Source organism: Callithrix jacchus, chromosome 1 (genome assembly GCF_049354715.1).
Source record: "Callithrix jacchus isolate 240 chromosome 1, calJac240_pri, whole genome shotgun sequence".
In the NCBI taxonomy this organism is placed as follows: Eukaryota; Metazoa; Chordata; class Mammalia; order Primates; family Cebidae; genus Callithrix; species Callithrix jacchus.
This window is the reverse complement of record NC_133502.1, coordinates 79,316,687-79,337,463: the sequence shown is the minus strand read 5'-3', so window position 1 is coordinate 79,337,463 and position 20,777 is coordinate 79,316,687. Positions and strand designations below refer to the sequence as shown.

General features: G+C 37.4%; 1 protein-coding gene across 7 annotated transcripts in view; it reads right to left on the bottom strand.

Moving 5' to 3' along the window:
- Positions 1-20,777, bottom strand: part of ERCC6L2 (ERCC excision repair 6 like 2) — a 144,368-nt gene that overhangs the window by 45,437 nt on the left and 78,154 nt on the right. For all 7 annotated transcript variants that reach the window (XM_008993723.5, XM_008993716.5, XM_078348426.1 and 4 more), the window contains 2 exons: positions 13,080-13,179; positions 925-1,077 (listed from right to left, as the gene is read on the bottom strand). In XM_008993723.5, the coding sequence (XP_008991971.4) occupies positions 925-1,077; positions 13,080-13,179 (253 nt within the window). The remainder of the gene's footprint in view (positions 1-924; positions 1,078-13,079; positions 13,180-20,777) is intronic.

Sequence of the window (20,777 nt, the reverse complement as noted above, 5' to 3'; positions counted from 1 at the left end):
GATTCAAATAATATACACCTTCTCCTCCCCCATCCATCCATGGTTTACTGCTGAACTTGTTTAGCATTTGATTCCTGACATTACATGGTTATTATGTAAACGTTCTCTTCTACCTCCCGTCAAGTTGGTTTAAGTTCCTCAAGGACATGAACCAATTGTTCCTTGAACTGTCTTTATGGTACTAACTGAATAAATGAAGTACATTAAGATTTTACTACAAAGTCCTGGAAGTCAAGGAAAATATCCTGAAGTTCTCTAAGACACAGTTTCTTCATCTATACGATGAGGAGGTTGAAAAAGATGATATTCCAGGATTTTATGATACCTATGTGAATATCAATTAGAAAAAAGGTTAATATCCTTAGTATGCTGGCATACAAATGAACTTAAAGATCTTTTTTAAAAAGGATATATTTTGTTTCCAGAATAAGAAACATCTGTATGCTGAGGATGAACACAACGGGGAGAGTTTAAAATATTGGTGTGGAATTTTTATTGGGAACAGAAAACAAAAATCTCCATGAAACATGAGAGTACATCTCAGGGAGTATTTGGTAACTTTTAATCAAAACACATTTTATGTTTTGTTTATTTAGGAAAACCTCTTTTTTTAGTTCTTGACTTCAACAGCTGTTTTCAAAACAATAAACTTCTCTCTACCCATCTTAAAATGCCCTTGCAGTACATACTACCTAGTATATGTGTTTGTGTGTGTACTTTATTTATAATTACTCTAAGGAAAATCTTAGTTTAGAGATAGAATAATTCATTTCTTACTCTCTAAAAGTAGAAATTCCAAGGCATTTTTGATAAAGAAAACCAGAAATTTCTCTGAAAAGGCAACAGCAATTGTATTTCAAGTTTCCTGAGGGAGAAAAACTATATTTAAAATGTTATTGAAAAGGTCAGAGAAGAAGTTCACACCTCCAGGATGTCCTTTGTAAGACAAGACCCTTGGGACCTTAGTTTGAAGAGGTTATGGATCCCAAAAAGCTCTCCTTGATGCTCTTTTGATCCTTGAACTGCTTCAAAATATCGTTTGGCATTTTCACTTCCAACCACCACACAGTGAAGTTGCTAAAACAGAAAAAACACAAGATATTTTTGAAGCCTTTGCTCCAATAATATGTCAGAATTTCCTGGCATTCCCTGTATATACACAGCTTTAGCTGGAGCAGGCAGAATCTCCTTAGGGAGGAAATTTTGTTTTAATTTCCCTGGCAGATGTTGCCATTATGGTGAAATAATCATAATCCGGCCAGTCTTATTGAAGCAGAGATCTTAAATTTCCTATTTTATCTATTTTCTAACAACTGAGTCAAGATTACATCTCTATGGAATATCCACCTGACATAAATGTTTAATAATAAAAGCATACATTTGAATATACTTTTCTCCTTTTTAAACTCTTATTACAACAAGAACTACTAAAACTGGCAGAAGTAATTACTGTATCACTAAAGTTAAATTACAATCTAATGTAATGATATGATAACCACCTTGGTGTCAAACTATCTATGGGTTGACTACATTGCATTGTAACAGCAAAAATGCTATCACTGCCTTAAGAAACAATGCATCTTTGAAATAATTTTGAATATAGAAAGAACATTGACATGGAACATTTAAAAACACCATTTCAGTATTAACATTAATATGCACTCTCTATTTGCTGGATAGTTTACAAAATGTAATCAAAATATGTAAAATTAAAATACAATCTGATTAACCCCACGTGTACTTTAAAATTTCTTGAAAGAAACAAAGAATGCATAGAATGGAAAATAACTTCAGTCTATTCACGGGGGAATTACATGCTTAAGGAGAAATGATGCTTAAGGACTGGGTATAATGGGTCACCCCTATAATCCCAGCACTTTGGGAGGTGGAGGTAGAGGCAGGCAGATCACCTAATGTCAGGAGATAGAGACCAACCTGGCCAACATGGTGAAACCCCTTCTCTACTAAAAATACAAAAATTAGCTGGGCCAGGTGGTGGGCACCCGTAATTCCAGCTACTTGAGAGGCTGAGGCAGGAGAATCGCTTGAACCTGGGAGGTAGAGTCTGCAAGTGAGCTGAGATGGTGCCACTGCACTCCAGCCTGGTTGACAGAGCAAGACTCCGTCTCAAAAACAGAGAGAAAAGCTTAACTATTGAGATTATCATCAGAGTTCATTTGCACTGTAGTAAGTTACTCTAACAGCTGCCATTATTGAACATGTATTACATAAATAGCATTTTATTTCCATACTCTCATTTTATCCTTACAACCTTGTATCATCTCAATTTTAGAAATAAAAGAACTAAAATTTTTCTATTTTAAAAATAAAGTAACTTATATTTAGAGAAATTAAGGAACTTGCTCATAGCTGCCAGCTAAGATGTCTCACTCCTAGAATGTGTACCTTGGTTTGGCTGAATCTAAAATTTACTAATTACTATTTACTATTAACTAACCTCTCACTTTCAAAATGCCCGTCTTAAAACCCTTGGGACCTTCACATTGGGAAATATAAAAGAAGTTTTAAAGAACTTACAGATCAACATACCAACTTGATCAGTTTGATGCCAATGTTCCAGAAACATAGGCTGTAATCCTGGGAGCACAGAATTACAGTAACAATTGATACAAGAAATAGCCCAGATACCTGTTTTACCCTTGCTATCGAAACTAACTTATAAACACTCAAATTGTCAGACTGCAGGAACTCTAACTATAATCACCAAGGTCATGTGTAGCCTGAATCTGAGTCTTTATAAGCTTCCTAGCAAAGTTTTATCACAAAATTTATAAAAAGCACTTTATTTTGTACTTATTTGTTTTCCAAAGTGGCTCCAGTAAAAGTGGAAATCAGGTGTTTCCATCTGTAGGCTATTAGAAGAATCATGTTAGAATTCAAGAGGGTAGGGGAAAAATTAGTAATTAGAAAATGTAACTTAGTTTGTAGCTTAAGAAAAATCCATACAAAAAAGAAAAATGCCTGGATCTCATCCTAACAACAGACAAAATAAACAAAGAACATTTATGTTAACAAGTTCATGACTGTTCTTCCATCCTCAAGCCCAGTGGTGTGGCATCTTCGTATTTTTCTTTGACCCTTTGCTTCTTTACCATGGGTTATTAGGTAGTAGGGTCAGAGAAAGCAGAGATGAAGGAGTGTGCGCATCTGACCCTTATTTAAAAAATCCTTGTGATTACATTGGCCCACCTGGATAACCTAGGTGGCTTGGGGATTAGGAAGTCAGTATCTTTGGAAGACTATTATTCAGCCTACCACAGTAAAGAAGTGCAAAAAGAATGATCAGAGCAAGCAGAAATGACACAGAAACCACACTAATGGGTTCCCACCAGTCAAGTATGAGATAATACGAACATCAAAGTAAATAGTGATATTCACCGGGTTGTGATCTGTTACTAACATAGGAAGCCGTGAGACCACACAGATTAAATAAATACAAGGGAAAGCGCATTAATGGCAGAGTGCCAAAGAATAATCAAGAAGGATAATGGAAATAGAAAAATCACCACCTGACAACCATTATAGTGGTAGCTGATTCAGACAGGAATCACAAATGAACGCTAAGGCTGATGCATGCAGATTTGATGAGCAATGGAATGAGGAACCGGCAGTCTTAGAGGATCTTCCCATAAACTACTTATCAATTACAAAGAAAAAAATTGTAAATTTGCAGTGGAGAAACTCAGCCGACACAAACTTGACCTGTGATCAAGGTTAACGTGAGGAATAGTAAAGCAGGTCACTCTCCTGTGCTTTCTGACTGATGCAACGAAAAGAGCACAGTATCATGCCTGTAACATTTGGGCCAATACTGCTTGGCCTGAGTCCGGACATGAGGAAACATCAAATGGACCTAGACTGAAGGACATCCTACACAAAGAAAGGCCTTATTCTTTAAAATTGTCAAGGTCATGAAAGACAAAGAACGCCTGGGTAATTACTCCAGGATGAAGAAAACTGGAGACACAAGCAAATGGAGCCATGATCCTTCATTAAATCCTGGACCAGAAAGGAAAAAGAGACATTGCTAGGAGAGGTGGGGACATTGAATGGGTCCTGTGGATTATAGCACCATGTTTTGTCAATGTTAATTTCTTGATGTGAATAACTGCATTTTGGAGAGGAATGTGGGGGGCGGGGAAAGCCAGTTGCAGAACAGTATATACAACCGAGTGTTTAGAATGCATAAAACTTTTTAATGTATATATTAAGTAGGAGAGTATACTTCTATTGGGGAAATACACACTGGAAAATTTAGAGTGTTGGTAGGAGAGTGTTGCTTCTTTGGGGAAATACATACTGTGAGAAGTCTTAAATGGCTCAGAAAAAGAATAAAGATGATGGCTGAGAGAAAGAGAAAGCAAGTGTGTAAAATGTCAGCAAATAGGGAATCTGAGTGAAGCTAATTGGGGGTTCTTTGTGCTGTTCTTGTCATTCTTCTGCAAATACTTATAAAGTTTATACACACACACACACACACACACACACCTGACCCGAGAGATGAATTTCTGAATGCCAAACTTTAGATTGCTTAAATGTTCCAAACCTGAAGAAGCACAGCTGTTGTATAAGTGATGTTCATATTTTTTAAATGTATAAAATATCTTGAATGCGTTATTACAACAAATGCAACAAAAGATATGAAAATAAAAGCCCTTGATGAAGGAACAATACAGGTCACTCCTTACTAGTCTAACCAGTGGTCTAATGTTTAGATGTATCCTTCTAGACATTTTTCAATGAAGTTAAAGTTATTTATACATACAGATGCTCATTAATTTATGATGGGGCTCTCTCTAAATAAACCCATTGTAAGTTGAAAATACCATTAGGTCTTAAGTTAGGATAGGCTTATCTGGATGTGGCCCCATTGTAAATAGAGGAGCATACTTCATACACAAATAGGTTATCACTTTAGCACCATCATAAACCTGAAAAAATATGAAGTTGAATCATGTCATAAATCAGGGACAGTCTATCACACAGAAATAGTTTTATGTATAAGCACATTAAAACACTGTATATATTGTTCTGCAAATTGCTTTTTGGACTCATTTAAAAATGCCTGACATCTTGCCACATCAGAACATTTGATCTGACTGCAATTTAATTTTACTGTCACAAAGTAATATAGGTATCAGAATTTATCATTCTGTCACTGTTGGATATTTAGGTTGTTGCCTTTGTTTTTAAACAAATGCAAGCAATGCTAAATAAAAACCCTTCACTGGGCATATGTGACAGGATTTCTGTCAAGTTAAGTATGGGGCCTCTACAATACCTATACTAGTTGTTTATCAACAATAGTATATGAGCATCTCTCCAATGCCCCAACCCTGCAAAAAACACCTCAAAATATAATTTTTAAAAAAGCATTTTGCAGAGTATTTTCTTTTATTTTTATTGCATTTTAGGTTTTGGCGGTACATGTAAAGAACTTGCAAGATTGTTGCATAGGTACACACATGGCAGTGTGATTTGCTGCCTCCCTCCCCATCACCTATATCTGGCATTTCTCCCCATGCTCTCTCTCCCCAACTCCCCCACCCCACTGTCCCTCCCCTAGGTCCCCCCTACAGACCCCAGTGTGTGATGCTCCCCTCCCTGTGTCCATGTGTTCTCATTGTTCAACACCCACCTATGAGTGAGAACATGCAGTGTTTGATTTTCTGTTCTTGTATCATTTTGCTGAGAATGATGGTTTCCAGGTTCATCCATGTCCCTCCAAAGGACACAAACTCATCGTTTTTTATGGCTGCATAGTATTCTATCATGTATATGTGCCACATTTTCCCTGTCCAGTCTATCGTCGATGGGCATTTGGGTTGGTTCCAGGTCTTTGCTATTGTAAACAGTGCTGCAATGAACATTTGTGTGCATGTGTCCTTATAGTAGAACGATTTATAATCCTTTGGATATATACCAGGTAATGGGATTGCTGGGTCAAATGGAATTTCTGTCTAGGTCCTTGAGGAATTGCTACACTGTCTTCCACAATGGTTGAACTAATTTACACTCCCACCAACATGTAAAAGTGTTCCTATTTCTCCACATCCTCTCCAGCATCTGTTGTCTCCAGATTTTTTAATGATCACCATTCTAACTGGCGTGAGGTGGTATCTCAATGTAGTTTTGATTTGCCTTTCTCTAACACCAATGATGATGAGCATTTTTTCATAGGTTTGTTGGCCTCATGTATGTCTTCTTTTGTCAAGTGTCTGTTCATGTCCTTTGCCCACTTTTGAATGAGCTTGTTTGTTTTTTTCTTGTAAATCTGTTTTAGCTCTTTGTAGATTCTGGATATCGGCCCTTTGTCAGATGGATAAACTGCAAACATTTTTTCCCATTCTGTTGGTTGCCGATTCACTCTAACACTGTTTCTTTTGCCATGCAGAAGCTGTGGAGTTTGATTAGGTCCCATATGTCTATTTTGGCTTTTGTTGCCAATGCTTTTGGTGTTTTAGTCATGAAGTCCTTGCCTATGCCTAGGTCCTGAATGGTTTTGCCTAGGTTTTCTTCTAGGGTTTTTATGGTGTTACGTCTTATATTTAAGTCTTTAATCCATCTGGAGTTAATTTTAGTGTAAGGTGTCAGGAAGGGGTCCAGTTTCTGCTTTCTGCACATGGCTAGCCAGTTTTCCCAACACCATTTATTAAAGAGGGACTCCTTTCCCCATTGCTTGTTTTCGTCAGGTTTGTCAAAGATCGGATGGTTGTAGATGTGTGGTGTTGCCTCTGAGGCCTCCGTTCTGTTCCATTGGTCTATATCTCTGTTTTGGCACCAGTATCATGCTGTTTTGATTACTGTAGCCTTGTAGTATACTTTGAAGTCCGGTAGTGTTATGCCTCCTGCTTTGCTTTTTTTTTTTTTTTTTTTGCTTAGAATTGACTTGACTACGTGGGCTCTCATTTGGTTCCATATGAAGTTCAAGGTGGGTTTTTCCAGTTCTGTGAAGAAGGTCATTGGTAGCTTGATGGGGATAGCGTTGAATCTGTAAATTACTTTGGGCAGTATGGCCATTTTCAAAATATTGATTCATATTTTGGAATGCTAATTATGAACATGGAATGTTTCTCCATCTGTTTATTTCCTCTCTTATTTCGTTGAGCAGTGGTTTGTAGTTCTCCTTGAAGAGGTCATTTATATCCTTTGTTAGTTGTATTCCCAGGTATTTTATTCTCTTTGTAGCAATTGTGAATGGCAGTTCATTCTTGATGTGGCTCTCCTTAAGTCTGTTATTGGTGTATAGGAATGCCTATGATTTTTGCACATTGATTTTGTATCCTGAGACTTTGCTGAAGTTGCTTATCAGTTTCAGGAGATTGTGGGCTGAGATGATAGGGTCTTCTAGATATACAATCATGGCACCTGCAAATAGAGACAATTTGACTTCCTTCTTTCCTATTTGAATACCCTTTATTTCTTTTTCTTGCCTGATTGCTCTGGCTAGAACTTCCAATACTATATTGAATAGGAGTGGTGAAAGGGCATCCTTGTCTAGTGCCAGATTTCAAAGGGAATGCTTCTAGTTTTTGCCCATTCAGTATGATATTGGCTATTGGTTTGTCGTAAATAGGTTTTATTATTTTCAGATACATTTCTAGTTTATTGAGGGTTTTTAGCATAAAGGGCTGTTGAATTTTGTCAAAGGCCTTCTCTGCATCAATTGAGATAATCGTGTGGTTTTTGTCTTTGGTTCTGTTTACGTGGTGAATTACGTTTATAGACTTGCGTATGTTGAACCAGCCTTGCATCCCAGGGATGAAGGCTACTTGATCATGGTGGATAAGCTTTTTGTTGTGCTGTTGCAATCGGTTTGCCAGTATTTTATTGAAGATTTTTGCATCTATGTTCATAATGGATATTGGCCTGAAGTTTTCTTTTCTTGTTGAATCTCTGCTGGGTGTTGGTATCAGGATGACGTTGGTCTCATAAAATGATTTGGGAAGGATTCCCTCTTTCTGGATTGTTTGGAATAGCTTCAGAAGGAATGGTTCCAGCTACTTTGGCTTTTTTTGGATGGTAGGTTCTTAACTGCTGCCTCAAATTCAGACCTTGTTATTGGTCTATTCAGGGTTTCAGCTTCTTCCTGGTTTAGGCTTGGGAGGACACAAGTGTCCAGGAATTTATGCATTTCTTCCAGGTTTCCTAGTTTATGTGCATAGAGATGTTTGTAATAATCTCTGATGATGGTTTGTATTTCTGTGGAATCTGCGGTGATATCCCCTTTATTGTTTTTTATTGCATCTATTTGATTATTCTTTTTTTTTAATTAATCTGGCTAGTGGTGTATTTTGTTGATCTTTCTGATCAACCAGTAAATACTGGTTTTTGAAAAACCAGTATTTTCTATCTCTAGATTATAAGCGTGGTTAAAAAGATCTTTTCACATATGTACTAACCACTTGCATTTTTTTCTTCACTGAAATGCCTATTATTCTTTTTATTGGTTTGTGGGTGATATGGTTTGGCTACGTTCCCACCCAAATCTCATCTTGAATTGCAGCTCTCATAATTCCCATGTGTTGTGGGAGGCACCCAATGGGATATAACTGAATCATGCAGGTGGTTCCCCCCATATTGTTCTTGTGGTAGTGTATAAGTCTTATGAGATATGATGGTTTTATAAGGGGAAAACCCCTTTCATTTGATTTTCATTCTCTCATTGCCTGCGTCCACCATGTCTTTTGCCTTCTGCCATTGTTGGGAGGCCTCCCCAGCCATGCAGAACTGTGAGTCCATTAAACCTCTTCTTTATAAACTACCCAGCCTCTGGTATGTCTTTACTAGCTTATGAAAACAGACTAATAGAGTGGAAGTTCTTAATATTTTGCAGATGCTGCTCTTTCATCATATATATTGCAAACATTTGCTCCTAGTCTATCTTTGATTTTGGTTTGCAGTTCCTTTGTCATACAGAAGTTTAATACAAAAATACAGTCAAATGTGGCCGGGCATGGTGGCTCATGCCTGTAATCCCAGCACTTTGGGAGGCCAAGACAGGCAGATCACGAGGTCAAGAGATCAAAATCATGCTGGCCAACGTGGGGAAACCCCGTCTCTACTAAAAACACAAATATTAGCAGGACATACTGGCATGCACCTGTACTCCCAGCTACTCAGGAGGTTGAGGCAGGAAAATCACTTGAACCTGGGAGGCAGAGGTTGCAGTGAGCCAAGATCACGCCACTGCACTCCAGCCTGGGCAAAAGAGTGAGAGTCTCAAAAAAAAAAATACAGTCAAATTTACAATTCTCTGTATTTCCCTTAGAGGCTAGTTTCCCAATTCTGCTATAACAAAGTACTATAAATTGGATGTCTTAAAACAATAGAAATATATTTTCTCATAGTTGCAGAGGCTAAATCTGAAATCAAGGTGTCCATAGGGCCATGCTGTGTCTGAAGATTCTAGGGAATAATCCTTTGTTGCCTCTTTCTAGCTTCTGGTGGTTTCTGGCAGTTGCTGGCAATCTGTAGCATTCTTTGGCTTGGGGCAGCATCACTCCAATCTCTGCCTCCATTGTCACATGGCATTCTACCTCTGTGTCCACCTGTATCCAGATTTCCCCCTTCTTATAAGGATATAAGTCAATGGATTAGGGCCCACTCTCATCCAATGTGATCTCATCTTAAACTCATCTGCAAAGACCCTACTTACAAATAAGATCACATTATGCCAGATATAGGTGATTGAGAGGAAGGCAGCAAACCACATTGCCATGTATGTACCTATGCAACAATCTTGCATGTTCTTCACATGTACCCCAAAACCTAAAATGCAATAAAATATATATTTTAAAAAAAAATCACATTCACACGTACCAGAGGTTAGGACTTCAACCTATCTTTTGAGGGGAAAGGGTGCAATTGACTCAAAACAGATGCTTGGTTGAAGATTTTCATATTTATGTTCATGAGAGATTTTCATCTGTCATTTTCTCTTCTTGTAATGTCTTTGTCAAGTTTTGGTATCAGGATTCTCCCACCTTGGTGAAGTAAGCTGGAAGTGTTCCCTCCTTCTCTGTTTTCAAAAGTATTAAGTGTTTGATAGAATTGACCACTGTGTCATCTGGGCTAGAATCTGTCTTGTGGAAGAGTTCTGAATTAACAACTCAGTTTCAACCAGCCTGGGTGACATAGTGAAACTGTCTCTACAAAAGTAAAAGTAAAAAATTAGCTGGGTGTGGTGGTATGCACCTATAGTTCCAGCTACTCAGGATGCTGAGGTGGGAGGTTCATTTGAGCCTTTGAGTTCTGGCAGCCAAAAATCTGAAATCAGTACCACTGAACTGAAATCAAGGTGTTGGCAGAATCCCATTCCTTCTGGAGGCTCTAGGAAAGAACGTATTTCTTGCCTCTTCCAGTTTGTGGTGGCTGCCAGCATTCCTTAGCTCCTGGCACATCACTCCAATCAATGCCTCTGTGGTTACACTGTCTTCTCTTCTTCTGTCTGTGTCAAATCATCCTCTGGCTCTTTCATGTAAAGACACTTGTGGATAATCCAAGATAATCCCCAAATCTCAAGACCTGCAATGTAATTACATCTGCAAAGACCCTTTTTCCATATAAAGTATGATTTATAATTTTCAGGGATTCAAAATTTATATTTTTGAGGGCCAGTATTCAGCCTACTATGGTGCCTTTTTCAAAGTGTTTATTTTCCTAAAATGTTGGGTAATTATTTTGGCTAGGCTATTCATCTGCCTTTAAATATTTCACATACTTATCTCTTTCTACTGCCATGCTTATTTGAAATAAGGTGGAGGGTGCAAGTAATTAATCTTCTGGGCAATAGGAAGAACTTTCTTCTGAGGATTAGAAAAATTTGGAGCTCTGTCTTGCTTCTTTGCTTCTGGTACTTCTACTTATTATTCTCACTTGACAGCAGACACCTCTGCTGGCTATAATTTGGTCCAAATAAGGTAAGACTGTAAGGGCTAAAGTGTCATGTTATACCATCAGTGATACAAAGAGGGCTCTGCCGTTACCCCAAGGTTCCTGTCTTTTTTAGTATCTGCTGACTCTAAGCTTGGAACATCCAGAGGCTGCACCTACCTTTTCAGAAGTCTTCTTCTGACTGAGTTTAGCTTGGCTTCTTCCTTCAATCTGATCTCAACTTCCTTTTGTCTTTTAGGACTCCTTACAATTTTCTTGCTTTCTAACAGTTTGTTTTCTTTTAAGAACATCATTTTTGGATTTTCCCCCCAAAAGATTGAAGGCCAGCCTGGGAGGATAGAAGGTGTGTGCCATTTGTACCCTTGGTTTAAATTCCAAACTATCTTTAAACCATATTTAATGCCTTTTCCTTATATGATTGCCATCTTCTTTATTTGTGTCATATAAAGTTCTTAAATTACCTCATCTTCTGAAGCCTGTTTTATTCTATACTACTGTACAGTATCTGTTTTACAACAAGATATTTTATTTCGGAGTCAGATGAATAGGTAAAAAGAAAATGTATATAGTAATGGACTGAAAAAAATTACTACATGATTGAGGGAAGACTCTTACTTGTAAGACATCTAAGACCGCACTCAAAAGAACAGCTCCTAATATGAATAACATCCCACTTGTTCCCAAGGTTAATTAAATAGGTCAGAAAAAAATAATTTTCAAGTAGCTGTGCCATACCAAAAAAAAAGATGCACAGTATATTATAAAGCTAAAAGCTTTAAGACTAAACAAAAACTGCTGTGTACAATTCTATTTTTAGAATGAAGAAAATAGCATAAATTTAAGATTGGATCATTCTTAGGTTAACTACCAACACATGTGGCAGATGTTTGCTATAGATGCCAACTGAACATATAGGAAGCAATTCAAATTCAACATTTATAATTACACTTGAAACTTATTCCAGACTGTCTCAAGTATCCAGTTGTAAACTAAATGAATATTGTTTGTTTAGAGGCATAAAACTAGTAATTGATATGCCAAGCATATTAATGCAATTTTAGACGAACACTAAAAGTACCAGCAAAGTAGTTAGCACACTTACGTTCTATTCCTATAATTTGATTTACTGGGGCATCTCTGGGGTCCCAGTTTCATCATGTACAGTATATATCTCTAAGGTAGTGCTCCCTAATCTTCATGTCAGGGCACATACAGAAAATGGTAACATATGAATATCTACCTGGTGTAAAAAGAAGAGGTACTCAAGGCTGGAAGCTAGCTGATACGGTTTTGCTGTGTCCCTAACCAAATCTCATCTTGAATTACAGTTCCCATAATCCCCATGTGTTGTGGGAGAGACCCGGTGGGAGGTAATTGAATCATGGGGGCAATTATACCCATGCTGCTGTTCTCATGATAGTGAGTTCTCACGAGATCTCAACGGCTTTATAAGTGGCCTTTCCCATTTTGCTCAGTACTTATTCTTCCTGCCATCATGTATAGAAGGGCATGTTTACTTCCCCTTCCACCATAAGTTTCTGGAGGCCTTCCCACCCATGTGGAACTGTGAGTCAAACCTCTTTCCTTTATAAATTACCCAGTCTTGGGCAGTTCTTTTTTTGGGGGTGGGCAGTTCTTTTTTTGGGGAGGGGCAGTTCTTTATGGCAGCATGAGAATGAACTAATACACTGGCTTAGCTACTCTTGCTCTCCAGGAAGCTGTGGGACCAACGTTTCAGTGCACCTGTAGCCCATTTGTAGTAAACCATTCCATCCTGGCCTGTAGTCTGGGGAGCTGTGACCTTGCTACTCAAATTGTGAGCTGCTGATTAGTTTTACTTGGACTCTTGGGAGCTAGTTAAAAATTCCAAATCATGGGCTCTACCTCAGACCTACTAAATAAGAATCAGTATTTTAACAAGATCCCTAGGTAATTCACATGTACACTAAAGTTTAAGAGGTACTGCTCTAGAAAACTTTCAGCTCAAAAATTCAATGTATCTAATAATCTGTTTCATAGAAGTGTATTCAAGGGTATTTTTATAATCTTATTAAAGTCCATATGATATAGTAAAATTTAAAACTTTGATTTTACACAAATTTATTCTTAATTTTTGAAAACAGACAAATGTTGACCTCTGAAACAGAAGAAGGGAAACATACCTGCTTGTATACCTGTCGTAAATACATGATTTCCTCCACAGTTCCCAAGGAGATCAGCCTAAGCACTTTCACATCTCTACATTGTCCAATCCTATATGCTCTGTAAAAAGATTTAAAATACAAACAAAAATCAAGTGAAACAACTTTGGGTTCAAGAGGTAGCTTTGGGACATAAAAATGGAAAATAATCAAAATTTTAATTAAAGAGAAACATTTTATGTTTAAATATGCTAGGTTATTTAGTAATTAAAAAATTCAAATTCATATAAAAAATTAAAGAGAAAAATATGCTAGAAAACGTACAAATATCAACTTCATTTCTGTTATAAACATCACCTTCCAACTTTTCCTAAATTCAGGTTTTTCTTTTATGGCAGCTTTTAGCTTATAGATTATTCCCCAAAGATTTCATTTATATAAAACTCCCCAAAATGCTAACTAATCCATAGTGCCGGAAAGCAGACTAGTGGTTACTTGGAGATAAAGGGATGGGGAAGAATGAGAGGGGTGGGTCACAAAGGGGCTGAAGGAAAATTCAGGGGTAATGAGTATATTTATTATGTCAGTTGTGGTGATGATTTCAAAGGTACATAAGCCAAAACTTATCAACTGTACACTTGAAATATGTACAGCTTATTGCATGTCGATTATACTTTACTAAAACTGTTGAAAAGTAAAAAAAAAAAAAAAAAAAAAATCACCTAGCAAAAAATAATCAACTGTAAAGTCTATGGAAATGCTGGTTTACAGTCCTATCCATAGAGATTTCAATTCAGCAAATCTGACTGAATCACTCAGTTGACTGGCATCCAAGGTGTTTCCATACAGACCATAGTGCTAATTAAAATTCTAACCTGATTCATCACAGTGGTTTAACTGTGGGTCCATTCCCCACAGCTTCTCTCATATGGGAGGCTTTATAGTATTCTCTGTTTGAGCACCAAATGCCTGTTACAGTTGCTGAGGGGAACTGAGGCAAGGCCATACTGCCTACAAGCTTGAAAATGTTATAATGTGGGGGAAATTTATCTTCAAACTTGTAAGGTCACCCATATGTTGTATTTGATTTTCTCTCTGCCTCCTTTACCCATTTCTCCTCACAAAGGACTTTTATTAGAGGACATCTTGGATCCTGCAAAATCTTACTCACACCTCCAGCAGGAAATGGAGGCTCCTGTGACACAGCACCGCCATGGTTAAGGTACTGCATTCTCACTTCCATTCTGCAACCCGGAGGCAGAGGAGGGGCTCAGTATCCCTTTCTCTCCTATAATACGTTTGGGTTCTAAAGAAAATCAGAAATGGATCTAAGAAAATGTCCTTTGGATGTATGCTCAAGCCAGTTGTTTGGAGAATGACAGAGATTCCATTAGGATAAGCATACATATCCTTTAATCTTTACAGACAAAAATTTTAGATGAGTGCTACTGTGCACCTATGCTTCATCATTTCTTGGTCCATAAAGCAAAGATTTGTAAGTGATGAATCTTTCACCATGTGCAGACAAGTGTTGAGGAACTGTTATACAATAGGTAGGTCATTAGCTTCATTTCTGTTCTTAGTTACTGCTGTCAGAGTCAGTGGAAAGAGAGGGAGAGGAAGAGGAACACTATTCGTTCAGTTTTATTGTGAATTAACTTTCAGTGAATACCAAAGCACAGTACATTGTGCTTTGAGGAATACTGGGATAAATAAGATAGTATGGCTCAATGACCTAATAAAAAAGTACAAAATATAGCAAATGTCCTAAGACCAAAAAAAGGGAGGAGATATTTTTGTGGTTTTCATTTTGACCAATTTCCTTGACATCTGTCTGTGAGGAGAGGCTGATTAAAAGTGTAAGCTTTGCAGTTAGACAACATGGATTCAGATCCTGACCCTGCCACTTACTGGCTGTGACCTTGAGCAAGTTGTTTAAGTACACTGTGCCTCAGCTTTCACATGTGTAAAATGGGCACAATAGTACCTATCACATAAGGATATTCTGACTATCAAATGAGATAATCCATGGAAAGCACCAAAAATCAGAGTTCCTACCTTACCATAAACAGTAAGTGTAGCCGTTATTCCTTTGTCCTTATTCTTCCAAATGTATTTGAACAAAATGGTACACAAAATATTAAGTATTACAAATAAAGTTATTGGTTAGATGGGCTTTCTGCTTCTTAAGCATTTCTATGTATTTGCCTTTTTCCCTCAGATTAGACTTTTCAAAAATGTCTACTGTTTTCAATGAATGAGTTAAAATTTATATTGTTTTTATCTTAATAATGTAATAACATGTATAATTCTATTTACTTTGTGCCAGTTTTCTAAATTATACCATTTTTTTTTACTTTCAGTCTTTCTTTTTTTTTTTTTTTTTTTTGAGACGGAGTTTCACTCTTGTTACCCAGGCTGGAGTGCAATAGCGTGATCTTGGCTCACTGCAACCTCTGCCCCCTGGGTTCAGGCAATTCTCCTGCCTCAGCCTCCTGAGACGGAGATCAGAGACGGGGTAGAGACAGGGTTTCACCATGTTGACCAGGATGGTCTCGATCTGCCGACCTCGTGATCCACACGCCTCGGCCTCCCAAAGTGCTGGGATTATAGGCTTGAGCCACTGCACCCGGCCTACTTTCAGTCTTTCTTAAATGAATTTAAAAATTGGAATTAGCATCAGAATTTAAATATTGATTCAGAGTAATTTCATTATTTCTAAATAGCAAGTTTTTATCTTGATTTCCTCTTATTGTGGCAAAATATACCTAAAATATTTAACCATTTTAACCATTTTAAAGTGTACAGTTAGGTCATATTAGGTATATCTACACTATTATGCAACTATAACATCTATATAGTTACGGACTCTTTCCAAACTGAAACTCTCTACTCATTAAACAATAACTCCTCATTCCCCAGCCCCCAGCTACTAGCAACTACCATTCTATTTTCTGTCTTGAATTTGATGACTCTAGGTACAACATGAAATCATCTTTGTCCTTTTCTGGCAAAAACAGGTATCCATCCTTTGTAGCTGATATTAGAGGAAAAACAGTTCAATCATGACACCACTGAGCACAATGTTAGCTCTGGGTTTTTCATAAATGATCTTATGTTGAAGTAGTTTCTTTCTTTCTTGTTTTTTCTTTTGGGTTGGAGTCACTCTGTTGCCCAGGCTGGAGTACAGTGGCATGATCTCAGCTCACCACAAACCTCAGCATCCCTGGCATTATTGTGCCTCAGCCACCCAAGCAGCTGGGAGTACAGGTGCGCATCACCATGCCTGGCTAATTTTTGAATTTTTTGTAGAGATAGAGTTTTGCCATGTTGGCCAGGCCAGCCTTGAACTCCTGACCTCAAGTGATCCGCCCACGCCTGGCTCCCAAAGTGCTGGGATTATAAGCATAAGGCACGGTGCCCAGCTTGTTTCCTTTTAATGTGCTGAGTTTTCGTCATAAAAAGATGTTGAATTTTGTCAAACGCTTTTCCCGCATCAGTGAAATGATTACATCTTTATTCCTTCATTTGTTAATGTGGCGTATTACATTGATTTTTGAAGGATGTTGAACAATTCTTGCATTCCAGGAATAAATCTTACTTGGTGTACCCTCCTTTCAATACACTGCTGAATTTAGTTTGCTGGCATTTTACTGAGTATTTCTGCATTAACATTCAAAAGGATTATTGGTCTGTGGTTTTCTTTCTTGTAAGTTTTTGATTTTGGTATTGGGGTGATGCTGGCTTTATAGAATTAATTGGAATGTGTTTCCTCCTCTTCAGTTTTTTGGAAGCATTTGAGAAGGACTGGTGTAAATTCTTTAAATGTTTGGTAGAATTCATCAGTAAAGCCACACAGTCCTGAGCTTTTCTTTGTTGGCAGGTTTTCTATTACTGATTCAATCTCCTTACACAGTTAGAGGTATATTCACGTTTTCTGTCTTCATGATTCATTCACTCTAGGTTGTATACATCTAGGAATTTGTCCATTTCACCTAGACTATTCAATTTGTTGGTATACAAATGTTCATAGTACTCTCTTATACTCCTTCTTATTCCTGTAAAATCAGTAGCAACGTCCCCTTTCATTTTTGATGTTAAATTTTTTGAATCTTCTTTCTCTTCTCTTAGTCAATCTAGCTAAAGATTTATCCACCATTTTCTGGATCTTTTCGAAGAACCAACTCTTGGTTTCATTGATTTCCTCTTGTTTTTCTATTATTTGTTTTACTTATCTCTGTTCTAACATTTGTTATTTCCATCCTCTGGCTAGCTCTGGGAGGGTTTTCCTTTTCCTAGTTTCTTTCTTTTTTTTTTTTGAGACGGAGCTTCGCTCTTGTTACCCAGGCTGGAGTGCAATGGTGTGATCTTGGCTCACCGCAACCTCCACCTCCAGGGTTCAGGCAATTCTCCTGCCTCCTGAGTAGCTGGGATTATAGGCATGCGCCACTATGCCCAGCTAATTTTTTGTATTTTTAGTAGAGACAGGGTTTCCCCATGTTGACCAGGATGGTCTGGATCTCTTGACCTTGTGATCCACCCACCTCGGCCTCCCAAAGTGTTGGGATTACAGGCGTGAGCCACCGCACCCAGCCCCTTTTCCTACTTTCTTAAGGTGGAAAGTTAATTGTGCATTTAGACCTTCCTTCTTTTTCAGTGTAAGCATTTATAGCTATAAATTTCCCTCTTAGCATAACTATTGCTGTATCCTGTAAGTTTTGGTGTGTGTTTTCATTTGTTTCAAGCTATTTTCTAACTTCCCTTGTGAATTCTTCTTCAATCCTTTAATTAAATGTGTGTTGTTTAACTTACACATATTTGTGAATTTTTCAATTTTTCATCTGCTGTTGATTTCTAGTTTCATTGCATAGTGATTAGAAGAAAGAATGATTTCAATCTTTTAAAATTTATTAAAAATGTGTTTCGTGGCCTTACATATCATCTATCCTAAATTTCTCCATTACTGCCTTCCTTTGTGTTGAATTTGTTTTTAGTGACATATTTTTGTTCCTTTCTCATCTCCTTTTACATATACTTTAGATATTTTTGTTGTGGTTACCATAGGGATTACATATAATACCCTAAAGTTTTAACAACCTTAAATCAATCTATCTTACATTGATACCAATGTCACAAATTACATCTTTATATAACATATACTCATTGACACAGATTTATAATTATTTTATGCATGTGTCTTTTAAATCCTACAGAAAATAAAAAAGCAGAGTTACAAGCCAAAATTACAATAATACTGGTATTTATATTTGTCCATGTATTTACCTTAAATGGAGATTTTTATCTTTTTGTATGACTTTGAGTTACTGTCTAGTGTCCTTCCATTTCATCTTGAAGGTCTCCCTTCAGGTTTTCTTACAGCGTAGATCTGCTGGTAATGAATTCCCTCAAGGTTTGGTCTGTCTGCAAATATCTAACTTATTCCTCATTTTTGAGGGAAGTTTTGCCCAATATAAAATTCTCGGTAAACGCTTTTTCTTTGTTGCTCAGTTGACAGTTTTTTTTTTCTTTTTCTTTTTTTTTGAGGTGGAGTTTCGCTCTCATTACCCAGGCAGGAGTGCAATGGCGCGATCTCGGCTCACCACAACCTTCGCCTCCTGGGTTCAGGCAATTCTCCTGCCTCAGCCTCCACCATGCCTAGCTAATTTTTTGTATTTTTAGTAGAGACAGGGTTTCACTATGTTGACCAGGATGGTCTGGATCTCTTGACCTCGTGATCCACCCGCCTCGGCCTCCCAAAGTGCTGGGATTACAGGCGTGAGCCACAGTTGACAGTTTTTCTTCCCCCCAATGCAGTAAATATATCATCCCACTGCCTTCTGGATTGCAAGGTTTCTGCTGATAAATCCACTGATAATCTTATTGGAAATTCCTTGTACATGACATGTTGCTTTTCTCTTGCTGCTTTCAAGATGCTCTCTTTGACTGTGGACGGTTTGATTATAATGTGCTGCAGTGTGGATCTCTTTGGGTTTATACCATCTAGACTCAGCTGACCTTCTTGTACTTGTGTATCTGCATTTTCCCTCAAAGTTGGAGACTTCTGACCATTCCTTCTTCTACCCTTTTGTCCTTTTCTTCTGAGCCTCCATAATGTACATATAGGTCCATTTGATAGTGCCCCATAGGTTCACTTTCTTTTGTTTTTGCTCCTCAGACTCCATAATCTCAAATAACCTATCTTCAAGTTTGCATTTTCTTTCTTCCTATTTTGGTCTGCCGTTGAATCCCTCTAGTGAATTTTTCAAGTCCAAAATTTGTTTAGTTCTCTCATTTTTTTAAATTTCTATCTCTTTTTTGATATTCTCATCTTGCTCATATATCCTTTTCTCACTAGTTGTTTCCCTGTGTTTTACTCTTGGAGTATTTAAGATACTCGTTTTAAAGTCTTTTGTCTAGTAAGTTCAATGCCTGTTTTGCTTCAGGGACAGTTTCTGGATATTTATTTTGTTACTCTGAAGAGCTATATTTTCATGTTTGTTTGTTTTTTTAATGTCTTGTGGTCTTTTGTTGAAAACTACCATTTTAAAAGACAGTCAACTACCCCAGTCTTTGCAAATTGGTATGGAAGACCTTCACTAATTAGCAGGGTGTGTCTTGAGCCCTGGGAACAGCATAAGGTAAAAAAGTTAAAAGTCTTTTCAGGTCATTTCTGGGTATACATCCTGCCTAGGTATGTGTCTGTGTGTGTTTCCAGATTTCTCCTGCATACACAACAGCTTTTACATGTCTTAATTTTCCAAAACATCTTACTTCAACTTCTTTTTAAGGCCCTAGATATTCTGTTATATTCCTCTACCCATATACTCTTACTCAAGATGTCCAAAGATGTACAGCTGCACTACAACTTTCAAACGGCATAAATAATGCCACTGCCTTTCACAGCTTCTACCAGTCTAATCCAACTATGCCACCATTCATCATCTTAGTGCTGAGTCAGGCAAGACAGAAATGAGTCCTTTAGGCAGCTTCCAGACAAATTAGAAGGTTGCAAAAGAGTTCTCCACTACTCCTTTCACAGTGAGAGAGGGAACTGGCCATTTCTTCCCAGCCGCACTGCATTAGGTAAGGGGTAGAATAAGAGTGAATAAAACACTACACAATTTCCTATGGTTTTGAATGTGGCTTCTTGACAGATTTTGCTTAGTTGCCGTAGATATCTGATAGGTTTAAAAGAGCTACAATAAAATTATTTTAGTCTGTTTCTAGTTGTTTTTCTAATGTTTCTATGTGGTAACAAGTATCTGGAGTTTCATAGAACACAATCTTGCTGACATCACTCTTTGATTTCCTAATATAAGAGCTATTTAAAAATATGTTTCAAAATTTCTATATGGCTAGAATTCATTAGCTACATGTTTGTTATTTTCCAGAATTTTGGGGGTGTTTTGAAGTCATAGAATCAACCTTTTGTGATCTTCTATTAACATTTATGGTCACTGAAAACACCGGTTACTCTCTGTTGTTTTACAGTCACAGACATACATTGAAGATACTGCAGGTTTGGTTCTAGACCACACTAATAAGGAGAACATTGCAAGAAAGCAAGTCACATACATTTTGTTTTCTAGTGCATATAAATGTTATGTTTACATCATTCTCTGGTCTATTAAGTGTGAATAGCATTACACCTTTTAAAAATGTACACAAAATTAAAAATAATTAGAGATGTTACTTTAAAAATGCTAAAAAGCATCTAAG